At 37.8% G+C, this 18,377-nt stretch overlaps 2 protein-coding genes across 2 annotated transcripts in view; both read right to left on the bottom strand.

Moving 5' to 3' along the window:
* Window positions 1-7,845, bottom strand: part of ypel2b (yippee-like 2b) — an 11,325-nt gene extending 3,480 nt beyond the window's left edge. The window contains exons 1-4 of the mRNA XM_079246880.1: window positions 7,709-7,845; window positions 2,867-3,098; window positions 942-985; window positions 440-548 (exon numbers count right to left, since the gene is read on the bottom strand). Of these exons, the coding sequence (XP_079103006.1) occupies window positions 440-548; window positions 942-985; window positions 2,867-2,983 (270 nt within the window). The 5' untranslated portion in view covers window positions 2,984-3,098; window positions 7,709-7,845. The remainder of the gene's footprint in view (window positions 1-439; window positions 549-941; window positions 986-2,866; window positions 3,099-7,708) is intronic.
* A 3,191-nt stretch (window positions 7,846-11,036) lies between these two features.
* On the bottom strand, window positions 11,037-18,039 carry gdpd1 (glycerophosphodiester phosphodiesterase domain containing 1; the record flags this gene model as incomplete). Its single annotated transcript, XM_079246483.1, has 11 exons — window positions 17,906-18,039; window positions 16,626-16,775; window positions 16,308-16,350; window positions 15,887-16,022; window positions 14,833-14,878; window positions 14,538-14,659; window positions 13,838-13,927; window positions 13,526-13,659; window positions 11,997-12,056; window positions 11,604-11,655; window positions 11,037-11,171 (listed from the first exon to the last, which is right to left on the bottom strand). Exons 2-11 carry the CDS (start codon window positions 16,759-16,761, stop codon window positions 11,037-11,039), a joined length of 954 nt encoding a protein of 317 aa, XP_079102609.1. The 5' UTR covers window positions 16,762-16,775; window positions 17,906-18,039.
* Window positions 18,040-18,377: the final 338 nt, after the last annotated feature.

Here is an 18,377-nt window from a genome sequence, read left to right on the forward strand (position 1 = left end):
ATTGTTAACCATATCAGGCACATGTATTATAAATATATTATTTATGCTACTAAAGAAAGCATATAATTGTACATTGAGTACACTTTACATTAAGCTTAATTTGCATGAACATCACATAATAGTCTACTTTCAGGATCAGAAAATCTGTACTTGAGTTATAAAAGAGATGAAACCCCCACTGCTGAATCAACAAAACCTCACCAGAAGTCTTTTAGATAAATTAAGCCCTCTCTCTCTCTCTCCATCTGTTGAGACAACTTATAATTACCGCAGTCTAAATCTGAACAACTGCAGTGACCCTGGGAGAAGAGCGCTCTAAACATAATCAGAGGACAAATAAAATGAGGGTATGCTATAATAACAACCTCCCAGTTTGTCCACCTCTAAATTTGGAAGCAGTTTGTGGATGCTGGGCATTTAATCAGCCAAGTACACTTACATATTTCCAGCCCAAAGTCGTCTTGCAGTTCTCACAGTAGATATCGGCCACAGCATGCAGGCCTGTCAGCAAAACTCTCTCTTCTGCAGGGCCACACCCAACGTTCACCCTGTGAGCAACGGGGAGGGAGGCACAAGCAGAGACGAGACAGAAAAAAAACTTTTAAAAATATGGTTGTGCAGAGGGGAGTTACTGCCAAACCAGAGCCCACTCACACAGGGCCATACTGATCAGGCTCCAGGCAGTGCAGCATGGATTCAGAAAGCTTAATATCACACTCAATCCAGCAGATAATGGCAGTGCTCTGAGCCACAGCCTGGATTTGCCTACACTGGGGCTTCATAAAGAGCTCATGTGGGACAACATGTTTTATTAACCTGAGCATGGCACATCACCTGCCTCCTGCCTTATGTTCAGCATGCAAGATGGCTTTTCCTGGAAGGCTTTTTGCAAACATATGGGAAGCAAACATGGTGAGATGAGATATTAGATTAATACTCACACTGAGTTGAACAGGTAGGCTCTGCCTTGGCTGCCTTGGAACGACTGCAAGATGAGAGGAAACTGTTTTAAATAGGTGGAGCAAGAATCTACCCCATCAGACCATGTTATAAACACAAATTTCTTATTCAAAATGACTTTGTAATGTTTTTTATACATAACTTGAGCGTTTATGGTCACTATTATTTGCATTTCTATGTTCAGTATGCCTGATTTAGGTCAATAATTCTGGACAAGTCAATAATTAACAACTACATCCCTGATTAAAATCTTCCATTTCAAAACAAAATATTGGAAAAATCTGACTTTCAGTCAGGATTTTAACCTCACCACAGCATTGAAACTATCAGAGGTTTGACTGGTGTCCATCTAAGTATATACAGCAGCAGCTGGTTTGGATTCTGTTAGACCTAAATGTTGCTTTTGACACAGTAGCATCCTTTTTGGTCAACTGGCTTAAATCGCACTTGAAAGTTAGGGACGATTTTGTTTCAGTTTGTAGATCTTCTCAAACAAAGATGACATGTGGAGTTCCCCAAGGTTCCATGTTGGGTCCAGCATTGTTTATCATCTACAGGCTCACTAGATCGAATCATGGGGGAAAAAATATTGTACCATGATTATGCTGATGACATTCAGCTCTATATTACTGCTTCACCAGGGGACTCAGGTCTGATACAAAGCTTAACTTCATGCCTCAGTTAATGCAGTACATGGATGTTCCTGAATTTTCTTCAGCTAAATAAAAATAAAACCTAAATAATTCTGCTTGGAGACAAACATGAGTTTCCAGCTTGTGGTAGCAAAGTTAAATAAAAAAATTAAGCCAGACCTCTTATTGTCATTTTGGACTTTGAGCAAAGCTTAACAACCACATTAATGCAATAACCAAATCAGCCTAAAGTATATCTAGAATAAGAGGACTAATGGCTCAACATGGGCTGGACTAATGTAGAACTACATGAAGTTTTTACTGATTTTTACTGGTACGCTTAACAAGGAGAATCAGTGTTTAGCTGTATACACACACACATTGATATATATATATATATATATATATATATATATATATATATATATATATATATATATATATATATATATATATATATATATATATATATATATAAAAACACTTCGATTGGGGCATGCCCTGAGTGCCCCCTTGCAACAAATTAACCCCAAAAATTGCAATACAAAAGGTTTTCCTTCTTGTTCGTACCTGAAGTGCTCTATAAATAAATGTCCCCTTAAGTCATGACCCCCTCCCTTGCAGTGAAGGATTTCCGAGTGTTCCCTAGCAGGCGGTTGGTTTAGGCTTTGAATAGGACTGGTGCTGTCTGAAATTTCATAGTATCTCTTAAGCTAATGAGTCTGGACTGTGAGGATAATAAGCTTGCGTGATCCTAATATCCTGCCCCATTATGATCCACATTGCTTTCCTTTGCAGAAAGAGCACAAGATGTATTATACTTGTGTAATTATTACCCTGTATCTTTGCACAGTAAATGAAACATGGAAGAACTAATAAAGAGTAAAATATGGGGAGTGATTTATGATTTTTTTACTGATTTTTTTTTCCATCTATCATCATCCCTAAAAATGTATGTCCTTTACTCCTTTCAGTATTTATCAATTCAGTATTAATCACTTGTGTTATAATTTGTACCTGAACAAAAAATATTTGTACCATCAGCAAATCTTTAATACTTTATAAAATTTGCACATCTCATGAAATAAGTACCGGTACCTTAAACGCTGCTAAGCATTTAAGCCATTTATCACCCTTGACAAGACAGAAAAACAAGTAAAACATGTTAATCTGTCAGAGTGTTTTTTAATTTAATCTTAACTAATAGATTTGCTGTCATGGTGTTCAGATCACTAAAGTGCAGTTTACCCCCCCCCCCCCTCGACCCCGGTTACCTTTGAGATGAGCTCGTCATGGTTGGCCAGGTGAGCTCGGCAGTGGATGCAGCTGTAAGTTCGATGGCAGCTCGGCAGATATGCCTGAAAAGTCTTGGAGCGCGTCATTCTGACCATGGGCGGTGTTGGCGGGCGGTGCAAGAAGGGACTGCCAGCCCAGGTCGGCTCACAAGGGAAGCACCGCAACACACAGGTGAGGGCCGTGGTGGGCGGTGGGTTGGGAGGTGAACACCTGCAGACAGGAAGTATAGCAGAGCAGCTCATTAGCTAACTGGTTGTGTAACAGTTGATTGTTTCTAACTGTGCCACAGGTGCAATAATGGCTAGCAGGATTACAGTTCGCTTTGTTGGTTAAGAAAATTTTCCAGCTGCTTTGCATTTGTGAAACCTGTAAAAGCGACAATGTGATGGAATAACCAGGATGATTTCCAACGATTCACATTTTAGGTTCAGGCTAAAAACATGGTCTCAGTCAAGAGATGTATTGTCATTACAAATGTTTTGATGATTGTTGCATTCACTAATGGATGAACTGTAATGATATTTTGTATAGACATTAATGATTCCTGGAGGATGAACTGTGCTCAGATTTCCGCTGCAAACACTGCAATAAAACTGGCTCCCAAACCATTAAAAGCTTTAGATGCGGTGAGCATTAGCATGTCACGTTACCATTCAGCAATGCTGTTATCCTAAAATAACTTCCAGCATCTCTTTTAGCTTTTTCTAGAATAACATTGAGAGCTTGCTGCGTTTTCTGTATTGATAAACTGAGCCCACATTGGCTGAACATCTGCACTGAAAAGCACCATTATTTTACCACTTCTTCTCCCGCTGTCGCCATTAACCTGCAGTCAAACTACACTGACCTGACTCCAGCTGATCACTTTGTCACTGCAGCAGTGCTGTTTTACAGTCTGTGTTTAAGTCTACAAGGCTGCAGAGATAATCTGCTTAGCTTAGCACAACTGTGTGGATCGTGCGATGCTCGCTCCGTGATATCCAAACAGATCGAGCCCTTAAAATACTTCTGTTGGTGTGCCCTGCCGAGAAGATTAGCAATCTAGCCTGGGAATCTGTACCAAGAGGCAAGGAGGGACAGGCATGTTCTGTACTTTCTGCCAAGTGGTGCAGTGCTTATTTTTGAGATGTTACTGCTTAAGGCTAATTAAAATGTGATTTCAGGTTTTGACACAGACTCAAAGATGCTGTTATTACTTGTCTTAGTTTTGCGTTTCTGTGTGTGTGTTTTGTGCTGAACACCTTTACAACATGCAATGCAACTTTTTGTCTCCTCTCCCTCCCATCTGTATTTACTGAACCAAGTGGAAAAACTCATAAAATACTGATTGGGAGCAGGAGGAGCTCCGTCAGCTCCGGACAAACATGAGAGCGGGGCCTCTTCACAGATCTGCTTCAGACGGAAGCTGATAAAAGCTCCAAGGCTGCTGATGGGAAGGACCGAGGGGGGGGGGGGTATATAAATAAATAAGGCAATAAGACATGCCCTTGTTTTCTCTGCTCTGAGACGGTGCCAGCACCGTGGGATTGGGGCACAAAGACACACTCATACAGTTGTCAGAGCTGACCCTTGCCACACACACACACACACACACACACACACACACACACACACACACACACACACACACACACACACACACACACACACACACACACAAGACTGATGTTTAACCAAAAGCTCGCTTTATCCTCTCAGTCATTTCAGGACAAGGTTTATCTAGCATCAACTCCTTGGGGGAGTGTTCAAAATGTTTTGGGTTCCCCGTGAACAGAATGAACACACTCTCTAATGGGCTGGTTATGTAATCTGAGACACAGCTTGTTAAATGTAAATAAATGTAAGCCTTATTATGATTTTTATGGCTGTAAACTGAATTCAACATTTAGAGGAAAAGCCATCTCAAGATGGTTTAGTTAGTTACAAATAATTTGCTCAACATTGCCAGATTATAGCCAAGTTGTTCATTTTAAGCACCGCTCATAAACCAGCAACGTAAGCTTCAGTATTAGGTTTAACGTTGAACTCAATCAAATCTTCTTTAAAGCTCCTGCTGCAGTGTTTGCAGCAAGTCACAAATGAGTGAAAGTCCCAGCTCACTGTATGAAATGTAAGCATGTTGACCTCAGGTGCATAAAGATGCAGATCATGGTGGCCGTGACAGCCGGTATTGTGCCAGCAGATGTAGATGAAAACTAACATACTTTACTAACATAATTAAAAATGCATTGCACCTTGTGTTTAATAGTTCTATGTAGGACTGGGAGCAGAAGTGGTCTTATTTTAGCTAGGTAAAATCTTAAGATTGCACTTTTTAAATATGAGGTTTTACATCATCGGCAGCTAAATATCTTTGTGTTTTTGACTTTTGCTCAGAACAAACAAGAAATCTTGGACATGATTCTCTTTAGGCTCTGAAAATCTATGATGATTTTAGGACTAAATATGAATGTGTTTGGGGTTATATTAATGCAGGAATTTAAGGGTTCACAAAGGTTTAAGAAAAGTTGTAATCACTGCAGTATTCAAATTAACTTAAAGATAACGTGATTATAAAAAGTCATCTTTAGTTGTGGTTTAAGAGATGTTATGGCTCTGATTTATATCAATTTTGGCATTTTAGCAAAAAATGAAATGAAAATGGTATTTTAGCATAAAATGAAATATTTAAGAGAAACCAGACATAGGCAGTGGAAGTATATTAAACATGTAAAACAATTCTGAAGCTCCTCTTGGTTTGCATATGACACTGTTTGACATTTTCCAGTTTTCCATGAGTTTCCAAAAGAACATTGCATCACTCATCTGGGTGGGCGGAAATGCTTGAAAATGATTTTTTGCAAAGAGACATTGTTTTGTAGTGTTGAGGATGCTGACGCTCTGCAAAGTGCTGATGCTGGAGATGCTTTGCACAAAAAAAAAAAAAGAAGCTGTGACAGAAAAACAAATTGCATAAATGATCAGATGACTCCCAGATCGGCGCGACTCAGACTCCAGCAAAACAAAATTTGATCAAAACTGACAAATCAGGACCAAGACTGTCTGCACAACTTCAGCTTTTTTGTCCAATTTTTCTATCACTTTATCTTTCAGTCTGGCTGCTTCTGTCCTCTCCTCATCTGTCTCTACACCCCTCTGCCTGTTTTTTTTTTTTTTGTTTGTTTTTGTCTGTCTATTCATCAGTCCTGCGGTGGGTTCTTTGAGGTCACGAGCTGTCCATTCTAGTCATTTCTGGGTGTCATCACAAAGGGCTACGTGCCATGTGTCTGAACAGCCAAAAGGGACCTTGTATCCCGACAGAAAAAAACCTTTGTTACGTAACACACTGATGCAGCTGATGTTGTTCCTGACAATGATCACAAAGCAGGAGAAAGACAGAGGGCAAGAAACACTGCGTATCCTCCTGAGCCCATGAGCTGCACTGACACCCATTTGTGCACTTAATGTTCTTTCATCCTGCTCCCTGTTCTGTTACACCAAAAACCAGCAGCATACAGCAGCATGACATCACTGACTCCACTCCCCACTCGTATCAAATCTCACTGATGAAGTGATGCTTCTGCTACTGTGTGCTGGTCCGTGTGTCTGGTTACTGCTGCCTGCACTTCTTCCGTCTCTGTTTTGTCCTCTTGGAGGAGAGAAAAAGCTCGACGCTTGTTTTTAAGCTGCTTTTTATTTCACATCAGATTACAGACTAGAAATTGAAGAGAAAAAATTTGTTCTGAAAACATCAACTGTGATACGCCTTTGTGAGATGATATGTGGCAAATATGTAAGACTAGTGCATGTGAAACTGTAAACACACTGTATTCAACTTCTGTTTGTGTATACAAGCCCTGTCTGCCCTGCATCATCTTTCAAGGCCTGCACCTCTCTGACTCCTCATCTTCCATCTCTGATATTGACTCCTCACTCGCGTGATCAATGATTATATCCATGATTTTCAATGACCACAAAGAGGCTGTCACTTGATCAGAGCGTCTTTTCTTCAACTGTCTATATGCATTAACTCTGGACTTTAACTGCTTGATTTGGGGTCTGGGAGGCAGTTGTTTTTCCTCTCAGGACCTCGAGCCAGCACAGTGTTAGTGAGACAAGTGCATCACCTGCAGTCACATGCGATTTAAAAAAAAAAAAAAAAAAAAAAAAGAAAACACACAGGCTCGATTTACAGTTTAGCCTATATGTGTAATTACTGGTGTGAATTAGGTCACAGGAAGTGGCGCACTTTATCTGGGGCAGAACTTCAGCTGCCACAGATGGCGGGGATGCCTCGGCTCAGTAATGCTGGAAACACACACGCACGCACGCACGCGCGCACTACATGCCATCGAAAATCTTTTAACACCCGCAATGACTTTGACAAGCGATTGTCGTCAGTACGCGATCACGTGAGCTTATTACACAATAACCCCCGCATTGATCATTGCTGACGTGCACCTTTACGGCCAAAACGCACGCTCAGGGATGATGGCGCAGACGTGCAGGATTGCCACCACAAAACGGCGTGCGTCCCATAAGAAAAAACCTCAGAACAAACAAACAAATCCTAGATAGTGTAGCGCAACACCACAGAACATGTCAACATCCATTCAGTTCAGACATGAAGCGTGGTCCCAGTATCTGCATGAGAAAACATCAACTTGACTTTAACACAGTAATATTACAGTAAAAAAACGCGCACTATGTGATAAAAGTTAATTCAATTAATAAGTATTAGGCAGGCTGCCCACCACCACATCTATGTTTGAATAAACCTCAAGCAGAGCAATTAAAACAACTCGTAACAAAATGCATCAGAGTGGGAAAATAATGCGTACCTTTGAAAGGAAGAAAAGGGGATCTCCACGTAGACCAAAAAATGTCGCACCTCCTCGTTTTCCTCGTGGTAGTGCCAATCCTAAAACCTCTTTCGCATTCCGTTCTAGGCAAATTTCCTCTCCTCTCCGGCCCTGGCAAGTCCTGCAGAGACGCAATGTTTTGACGCGCAATGATGCCCAGCAGAGTTTACAGAGAGACACAAAGAGTGGTGAAACGGCCAGCCGGAGCAAGATGATTCACTCCCCTCGAAAATCCATGTTCGCAGTTTCTAAGCATCTTCTGATTTATTTATCTGTGGAATTTCGATTAAGCGTCCTTGATGTGAACATAGCTCTGTTTGACATAATATTTGCAAAATGTATTCACTAAAACACTTGAATTTTTGCTTTTGTAGTGTGCTCTCAGGGTAAAGCCTTTTCACTTGCAGTTATATGGGAAGAAAGCATAACATATGTCCACAACTATGATGCCTAGATGGGTTTTCATCTCTGTTTTGAATAAAAATCATCGTGTTTAATGAAGCAGATGCTAAAACTCTGCATCTCACTTCCCTCATTCATAAACAAATTGAAAGCGCTTCAATACGTGAACCATCTTGAGTTGGCAATCTTTGTCAAAAAACATCCTGGTTTTCTAGCACGATTAAATGACAAGCATCTCAGCCAATCAACGAGTTGACACGGCATAGCAACACCATGTTTATTGGTCGAGGGCAGTGATGAGTAACCAATAATGACACCAAAACAGAGCATTTTTGCTGGGGAAGGGTATTGCAGTTTTATGAAATAGCATTAAAACGGAAAGCGAGTAAGGGATGCCAGCTGTGTTTATAACTCAGCAAGAAAAAAAAAAAAAAAAAAAAAAAAAGCTTATTTTCAAGTGAAAATATTCCCAGCATCTTTATCTTGTCCGAAACAGACAAAACTTCAGAAATCAATCCAGACCACAGCGCCCCCTCCTGACTATTTACTAAACCGGCGACTTCAAAATGGTTTGTAGCTTCATAGTAAAGTTACAGTAATTTAGTTTCTTTCAACATAAACATAACAGATTTAAGAATATTTTTAACAGTTGCTGTCAATAATAATATAATTTTATTATTATGATTTATAAACAAATCAAATAACATACTGCAGGTTGGACAATTTTTAAACCCAAGCAGCAAGGTCCCAAAAATTATTCTATCAGTGACATATTTAAGCAGGACACCTTCATTTTAGCATGCAAAACAAAACAAACAAAAAAGTACATGTAATAAAAACTACCTGCCATATAATAACAGGATGAACTCTCCCAAGAAAATATAATTTGGAATAAACTGCTTTAAAAACTAGGTCCAAATATATATGTGCAAACTTAATTCTGTGCTAGCTGTAATACAAAATGCCCAAGAGCAAAATTAAGAATATGAAACTCAAATACTGCTTTGATTGCAATACATCAAACAGCTTACTGTACATTCAACCAATTCTACATTCATTACAAATCTTCCACATGTGCTCACAAGTTTGGATTAGAGCGCCTCATTGATACATGTGTATGCAATAACCTGTTACAACCATCTGTAACTTCACAGGCCTTCTAGTGGCAGTGCAAAAATACGATGTGCTTGGGTTTTATTGTCTAATACATTTCATCATCCTACGAGAGCAGCGAAGCAATCAATCAACATAAATCACTGTCTTTGCTAGGCTACCAAAATACTTTAAATATTTAAAATATCTATATTTCCTGTAAAGAAATACAATTACAATTCAAAAAATTGACAAGAATACACAGATTCATATTCAGTCAAAAAAAAAAATCTTCAAATGATAGACAAATAATTCTTTTGATTCAAGAAAAAGTCTTGGTAATAGCCTCTACACATACATAAATGTATGACAAAGCAAACAAACAGAGGTTATTACAGTACAGTAGAAAGTAAAGTTGTGTGCGTTCTGTTGTTTATTATAAATACCAATTTTTTGGCTGTCTGACATTTAAAAGTATTTCACAACTGCAGACAAATGTATTATTGCATGTGCAGAGTGACAGACCAATAAGAATGGGTAAGAATGGTAAATAAGGATGGCATGACAACATCAAGATGCATCTTCTTGCGATTGTACAAATTCAATACTTTTACAGTAACACCACAAACTGCAAAACAATACAACAATGTCATCAAAGAAGTAAACTTTTATCAAAAATATTTGAAATTATAAATAATATATATAATTTGAAATTAAAGACCCATAAGACTTGCAGTTACACTGTTTCAGTACTAATTTAAGTCCGATGATTTATTCTTTCTTTTGATTTGCCTAAAATGGCTGAATTTACATGGCTAGTAAGAATACATCTCACACAGCTCTCTGTGTGCAGATAGATAATGGATAGAGAACTTGTTTGTGTCAATTCAACCTGGATTCCCCTCCTCAACTATTTTATTTAGATCATTTTCTTTTGTTGAATGAGTCACATTTGAAAAAAAAAGTCAAGTCACAAAAGGGGAAAAACTTCATAAAAAGCAGGCAACATTTGAATTGGAACAAGAATATGTGGTAATAAACAATAGGTGTCATACAGCTACTTTGAAAACATTGTATGTTTACAATTTACAGAGTCAGAGGTACTCTGTGTATTAGCATTTGCCAAAAAAGGGGGATGCCAGAAAAAAAAAATCACTCAAAAGCAAACCAACAAGGAAAACAAAAAAAAAATTTAAACATAACAGTAAAAAAAAACAAAAAAAAACAAAAACAAAACATAGTAAGTTAGCTGAAGATCTAAATTGACTGTGAGCACATGTGGTTGTTTGTGTCATTTGTCTCCATGTTCTTCTTTGTGATAGCCTGAAACCCTGTCCCTTGTGCACAAAGTACACACATGTTCCCATAAGCAAATAGATTTTCATAAAATTTCCTAAACTGCCTTTTTAAACCCCAAAAAATTGCACAATAATAAAAGGATAAAACTTTAAATATACCCCAATCACAATAAAAAAAGAAAAAAAAAAGTCAGCTGCTTTATTTGTACATGGCTCTGTAAGCATTTGGTGTAGCTCTGGCATATAGATTTACCTGTCATCAAAACACTGACGAGGGGTGTAAGGTTCAAATAGTTGGCTGAATTAACACAGAAAAGCCCCTTTTGAAGGTAGAAAGGTTTATATAACTAATACATGGGCAGCAAATGGAGCCTCACCGATGTGAAGCACAATGTGAGAGAAGCCCTACTGGAATGCATGCAGTAAAAGTGGGTGCATGTGGGGAACTGGTTGGGCAGGTCACTCAGCTTGAAGGATAATCGCTAGTGAGGGGGGGTGAGGTAGAATTTGGCAGGTCACTGAAGCTTAGAAATACCATTCCTGTCCATAAAGTCTTTAAGCCTGGTGGGAAAATCTGTCATAACTCCTGTGGCCCCCAAGTCAAATGCCCTTTGGAAGTCCTCCTCATCATTCAGCACCCAAATGTATACCTGAAACCAGAGGCACGACCAGGACAGTTAATTCACGCACACACAATGGAGAGTCACACAAGAATGCTTCTGCTCTCTGACAGCAGACTTATCAGCCACTCTAGTCTAAATTTGAACTTGGACGAACATTTGACATTTTCAGGTAAGCGAACAAAGCATTGCACTTCAAAGACAACTAAGCACTGAGGACACAGACGGGCATGGGAGTGCTGATTTATTTTTATAGTTTGAAAAGTTTAGAAGGACGTGCAAACATCATGCGATTAGGCTGTTAAATTAAAAATAAAAACAGATTTTTGAATGCACAAAAAAACCCATTGACAGAAATATATATATATATATATATATATATATTATATATATATATATATATTATATATATATACTTCCCATTTTTGTTGTGAAAGAGGATCATAATTAAGCAGCTGTTACCTGTATTCCTCTTGCAGTTAGATGATCAAAAAGAGATTTCCTCATCAGCAAACTGCAAGACAAAATGAAATACAGGACAGACTTTCAGCATTAACTCAAAGACTTTAAAAATATACTCAAATAACAATTTGAAGACTACAACTATCCTGTGAAATATGTGCATGTAGAGAACTGGTTTATTGAGGTTTTATTCAGTCATTGTGGTGGAGCACTAAGACAAAATTAAAAAACATAAAAAGCTAAAAACTAAATATTTTCTAGAAGTAGTTGCAAATAAAAAAAAAAAAAGACAAAAAAGTTTGCATTAAAATTTGTAAACAAAAATGTGAAATCACTCTCGAATTAAAATAAAGACGAAGCATCGTGATACATTTGACTGAGTTGGGGACTTACGAGTCTGCCAGCCAGCTGATGAATCGCTGACTCCTTGTTATTCTGTTAGGATCCTTCAACCTGTAAAGGACAAAAAGTTAAATATTCTTGCTGTAAACAAACCATTAATGAAATTGTAATAATAACATTTTATTAGTGTAAATGGTGATAAGAAAGAGTTGCTCTCACCAATCATCTTAACCTTTTTAGGACTGGTTTTTCAAGTTAACATACCAAAAGAAAAAGCTGATTTTTTTTATATATATATATATATATATATATATTTTTTTTTTTTTTTTTTTTTTTTTTTTTAATTTATAACAATTCATAACTGACATCAAAGGTTCTTGAAAGTTGGTGTGTATTAAGGTTTACGTGACGTGTTAAAAAGAAATTCAAATAAATGAATGAATATATAAATATTTGGCATATAACCTTTTGCTCGACCTTGATCCATCCACGCACTAACACACTCTCCTGCCAAGGGGTGTGAATTCTTCTTCCAATGACCTAAATGAGCTCAGCTTACAAGTGTGTCCTTGAAACATAACTGTGTCACCAATAATAGAGAATGAAAGGGAATTGTGTAAAATTTTAGCAACCAAAATGAGGCGAGTTAGACTGAGGCTTGAATCCACGCATGTCCTCTGTGGCACGACTGATGTACATCTCATAGTCGGTGGCTCTGTGAAAGTTCATGTACGTTCCAGTTTGCTGCATCTGCCTTTTGAATTTTGAAGTGCAAAAGAAATATATCTCCTAACAGCAAAGTTTTGCAGGCAGGCTGCAGAAGGTGAAGATCTATTGTAAATGCAACAACTAAACTGTATAAAACAGCAAAGGCTTCCTCTAAAAGGGCTGACCATCAATCATATCAACATAAAGCTTCAAAAAACAAAAATCTGAAGCACAAGTTTCCACTCAGAGAAACCTTTACACCACCTCTCACGGCCTTTATCAGTATGTGGTGGAGTTTGTTTATTCAGTCTGAAACTTTGGCCTGCAGGTAATGATATGATGCATCTGTGTGCTGATGAAGACACAGTGTGGATGTGGAAGGTCATAAGATTTCCCTGTAAATCAACAATCTGTGCTCAGACTTCTGTTTTAAAAGTCAGCAATTTTAAATTGTAGTCCAAACATAATTTTCATAAGCTAATTAGCAGATGGGAATAAAAAGTGCTTCAAGGGACAGATTTACATATTTTATTCATTTCTGACACCACATGAAAAATGTGTCCTTTTTCTTGAATAATTTTTACTCCCATTCATGTTTAAAAATTTGGAGAAAATCCTGCTGCTGTTACGCTTCGTATGTAAACGGCATTTTGAAACAGGCTTGAGCTCCAATTAGGACAAACGTACTGTAAAACAGACTGTGTACTTATAGGCTTCAGTGTTTGTATGGTCATTCTCTTTTTTCCTCTCCATCATGAGTCAAATGAGGGCTGACTCATGCTGCCGAGCGTGACTTAACCATTGCCTCTTTTCATAAGCTGTGTAATACCACATGAAAAAAAGCAATGTGCTTAATATTTGCATGTTCTTACTTGGTTATAATGGAGGGCATGGGGATTTCCAGGAACTGCTCCTTTAGCGGAACAAAGGGCAGGAGGCCTGTGTAGAAGAGGCCCAGTAGCTGCAATACTCTGGGAAAGCTAAACAACACTGGAATATGAGGATTCTGAAAAAACAAATAACAACTCAAGTCAGTTTCCATCAACAAGATAGTTGTCAAGTCTAATATAACCTCATGTTTATTTCATCATTTCAAAGAGATTTGGGATGATGGATACAAGCAATATACAATCTATTTAGTGTTAAAATGTCATTTAAATAAGGTCGTGGGCATGTGAACATACCTCTTTGTAACACTTTTTGACGATCTGATTGCTGGCATTGCCCCATACAGTCAGATGTTCTCTGTCATATTTAACAACCAGTTCAGAAACCTGCAAAGATGACAAAAATGTACTTATATTAAAAAATTTTTTTTAAAAAAATAAAAAAAATCATTCCACCCTCTTCCCACTGTTGCCAGTGTGCTTGCTCAGGATGGGAGATTGAGTTGGATCCTCCAACTCAATCTGTTGGTTTCCTTATCTAAGCTATTATGAATTGGCTTTCATTGTGTTTTTTCTCTGTCTGTAAAGTGTCTTGAGATCGCATTGCTGTGATTTGACGCTATATAAATAAAGTTAAACTGAATTGAATTGAACTGCTTCATGAGAGTCAGCTGTTTTACAGACATCTTGATATCTGAGATTGAGTCATCACATGTGGTAAAAAAAAAAAAATGCAATTTGAAACTATCTCTATACAACAGACAAGAAACAAAACAAAACATGTAAGAAAGAAGAAACAAGAGAATGGTGGAGTGGGATTTCACATACGCCCATCTACATCCTTTTTTACGCTCTTCTTTTAAAGGCACACAAGTCATAAGGTAAATCTGAGTCACAGCTCTTGACAAATAAGTATGAGAAAGAAACATGATGGTTTGAGTGCCGAAAGAAAAAAAAAAAAAAAAGAGGAGACACAGATAGAGACAGGCGCACACACCTTCTTGATGAGCGTGTCATTGTTGACTTTGATGTCAATGTTGACTGGCGTATCAGGGAAGGCATCAAAAACATCCTTGAGGAGAGGGATGCGTTTGTCCTCCCCTCCTTCGCAGAAACACTCTGCACAGACAGGATGAGTTAAAAACATCAACTTCAAATGATTCATTTTCACATTTCTTCGCATGTTGGTCCAAGTGTATTCATCATTTTTGTCTGTCTATCAGCTTTTTGGTGAAGATGCTAATATCTGAATGGCTTGGTGAGAACATCAGTAATGAAAATGTGATGCCTACCTCTCTGAAAAGTTACACCCAGTCTGCAGAGGTATGGGGGAAGTTCCTGCAAACAGCACACAGCAATCAACAGTTTTGTTCACTGATCTTGTCAGCAAAGCAAAAACCTTTGTCTTAGACAGAGCTTATGTTTTTAGCTATGTCTGTCTGTCTGCATCACAACTCAAAACAATATGGATGGGTTTTGGTTAAATTTTCAAGAAAATCCACAAATGGAATAGGAAACAAGTGACTACTTTTTGGATTCATCTTGGTCCAGGAATATTTTAAAGGATTATTTATTATGGGGAGATATGGATAACTTTGTCATTACAGCTTCTAACTAAACAGATAATACCCAGAATCACAGTTAAATACACTAACAGCTAAGACATTCAGGAAAATGCTCATTTGTTTAATAACTCCAAGACTATTAGAGCCATCTGCTTCATCTGTCTCACAGTATCATTAAAGGTTAAAGATTCCAAATAAGCTGTTTAAGGCATTTATCCTGACGAATGAAATTGATAGTAATATTAGCCATTTAGTATGTTAGCATGGAGTTGGTAACTGGGTAGGCCATTGGCCTTTTGGGGTTTTTTCCCAGTGAGCGACCCTATAGCTTGGTGGAAGTCTGCACTCTCTGAATGCTTTTATCTATAAACTGCAGCCCTCAAAAATGTGTAGAAGATAACAGAAATCTGCATGATCAGCAAGAGTGTCTGCTTCACCTAATTTAATCATCATGTGATTAAATCAGGTGGCTCTGTAAGCACTTCACTTGAGCACATGATACATCAATAATGTTACTTCATGTACACTAGTCTGTAAAAACCACAAAACTACATGTCACCGTTTCTGCAAAAATACTTTAGGCTTCAGTGTTTATCCTAAATCTTTGACAAACAGTGAAAAAAAATCAGTATTCTGCCACATTAACACAGCTTTTTGCCTGTATAAACACCAGAATGGGCAGCTAAAGTACCCAAACACTATAGATGATTAAAGGCTATTTATTTGTGTACCAGAAATGGACACTGACGGATTACAAACATATCATTGAGCAGCAACTCACAGCGTAGTTAATTTCGGAGATGTCAGCATTGATGCCGCAGACCCTTTGTAAGTTGGCATCATGTGAAACCACAACCTGTTCATCCTTTGTCAGGTGGCAGTCCAGCTCCAGCATGTCTGTGCCCAGCTCCACAGCGCTGCATAAACCAACACACAGTGCACATTCTGTACATAAAACCATATCTGTTTCTGAACTCAAGCAAGAGGTTCCCAACAGCCAATGTAACACATGCTGAGTGAAAACAAACCTGTTCACTTCCTGAAAAATTTAACACATAACATTACAGAAGCAGAAGTACATACTGCAAGGCTTTGACCTCAGCATTGATTATATACTCAGGTGAGGTTATGAGAACAAAGCTGACAGCCCAGATAGCACATGATGTCCATAGTCACAAGTGAAGAAAGCGCTTTCTGCTTACTGTTTGAAAGCTGCCATGGTGTTTTCCAGGTTTTCTCCTGCCCCTACAATGTGAGAAGTAAACATTAATATGGTACGGTGTTTTCCTTTTCTCTTCTTGACAGCTAAAAAGGCAAAACAGAGATGCCTCATGGACTTTTTAATTTGAGGTTTCTAAAGGTACCAAACTTGGCTCTCTCTGAGAACTATGGTAAAAATACAGTCAAAATAACCATCTAATACCAGGAAAATTAAGTAGGGATACATTTTGACAGAATAAAAAAAAAACGATCAGACTTGACCAATATTGAATTTGGAAGGAGGGCGAGCACTGCCTTACCTCCACGATGGGAAATGTGTTTGCTGTGAAATGTCTCTCGCTTCTTCCGATGCAAAAGAGTTGGACATTTCATCAGCAGGGCAGAGGTGAGCACGTAGCCCGTTACCGTTGACAGGACGTACACGGCAGCACACATCTCGTATCAGTCTGCTGCAAATCAAACAGTGTGGCGTCACATTTGGTATGATAAATGTTGAAATGAATCTTAAAAGGAGAGCTTCATTAACAGTGAGATCAGAGCTGCTACTTGAAAAATTCCCAACAGATTAAACATTGGATAAAACACTACAAATAAGATGAACACTTGATTACTTGCACAAAAAGGAATTTTACCTCTACATTTAACCATGTATAAATTAAAAACACACTATGAGAATAGAGCAATAAAACATCAAAACAAAAGGGACTAAATCTGACCTTTGGGCAGCAGTAGGGTCATGTACCTTCCTGATCAAATTTAATTGCAAATAAACACAGTAATGAGATGCAGCAAAGTTTTTGTTTCTTTAAATCTACCTCCATGTTATAAAAAAAAAAATAAATAAATAAAATTTCAATGAAAATTTATTTCTGAAATGTTGTCACAATGCATCTACATGAGGTACTTTACAGCAAAACTGTCCTGATAAAACTCATTTCACAAAGATTAGTTATTTTCAGTGTTCATGAAGGTCACAACATGTCCCTGGATTTATTTTACATTTTTAATAACATACATAGATACATTTAGCATTCTTTAAAAAAGTCGATGTGCTGTTCTATTGAAAATATTTACATTAATTATATTTAACAGAATTATGGATGAGATATTTCACCTTATCTTTCCTTTAAGTATTAACAAAACGATTACTACAATTAGAGTGATATTGCAGCCAGCATCCCTAATTAATCCTTCCATTCTATAATTTATTATTACATTACGTCATATATATATATATATATATATATATATATATATATATATATATATATATATATATATAAGGAGAGAAACGTATTTAAAAGTCAGAGCTGCTTTAGACAAACCAATTCAGCTTCAAAAAGGAAGATGACTTAAGTGACGATATTTATTATGACAATGTCATTGTAACTCTCCAGTGTCTTGGTTCTTACAGTCACATTTGGGACGCTGTCCCAACAGTTTAAAGGGATAAAAAACTAAACAACATCGACGTCAACCCTCATCTCCACATTTACTGCTACCGTCAATAACAAAGATACCACACTAGCCACACTGGGCTAATGTTAGCTGAGTCGTGGTCGTACTCTGAAATTCTTACCTTTGTCATCAATTCTTTTTTAGTTGTCCTCTGGTTTTTCTATGTGTTGACTACGTTACTAAAATCCACGCATGTACAAGGGAACACGCTATATGTCAATGAGCTAAAGAGCTGGCCTCTGGGTTACAGACCCCGCTGCAGCAGCAACACACAGCTGTAAAAACACTACTGACCGGCCGCTGTCAACTGGACGCGCATGCGCACATGTGGACTGCCGCCATCGAAATGACAACGGTACTTCCGTCAGAAAACTTCACAATTAGCGCACTTTTTTTCTCATAACGGGACGTGTTGTTCTGAGGACATGTTTTGTTCTGTTAAATGAGTTTAAGATGGTGACACCTAAAAGGACATTTTGTTATTTTATAAATAAAACATTAACTATATTTAGCACCTCGAGTACAGTCTGTACTTTTGTTTTTAATCATTTAAAGTTAAAACTATTTAAAGGGCCAGATAAATACGTTTCTTT

This window comes from Telmatherina bonti (genome assembly GCF_933228915.1).
Source record: "Telmatherina bonti genome assembly, chromosome: 9".
Classification (NCBI taxonomy): domain Eukaryota; kingdom Metazoa; phylum Chordata; class Actinopteri; order Atheriniformes; family Telmatherinidae; genus Telmatherina; species Telmatherina bonti.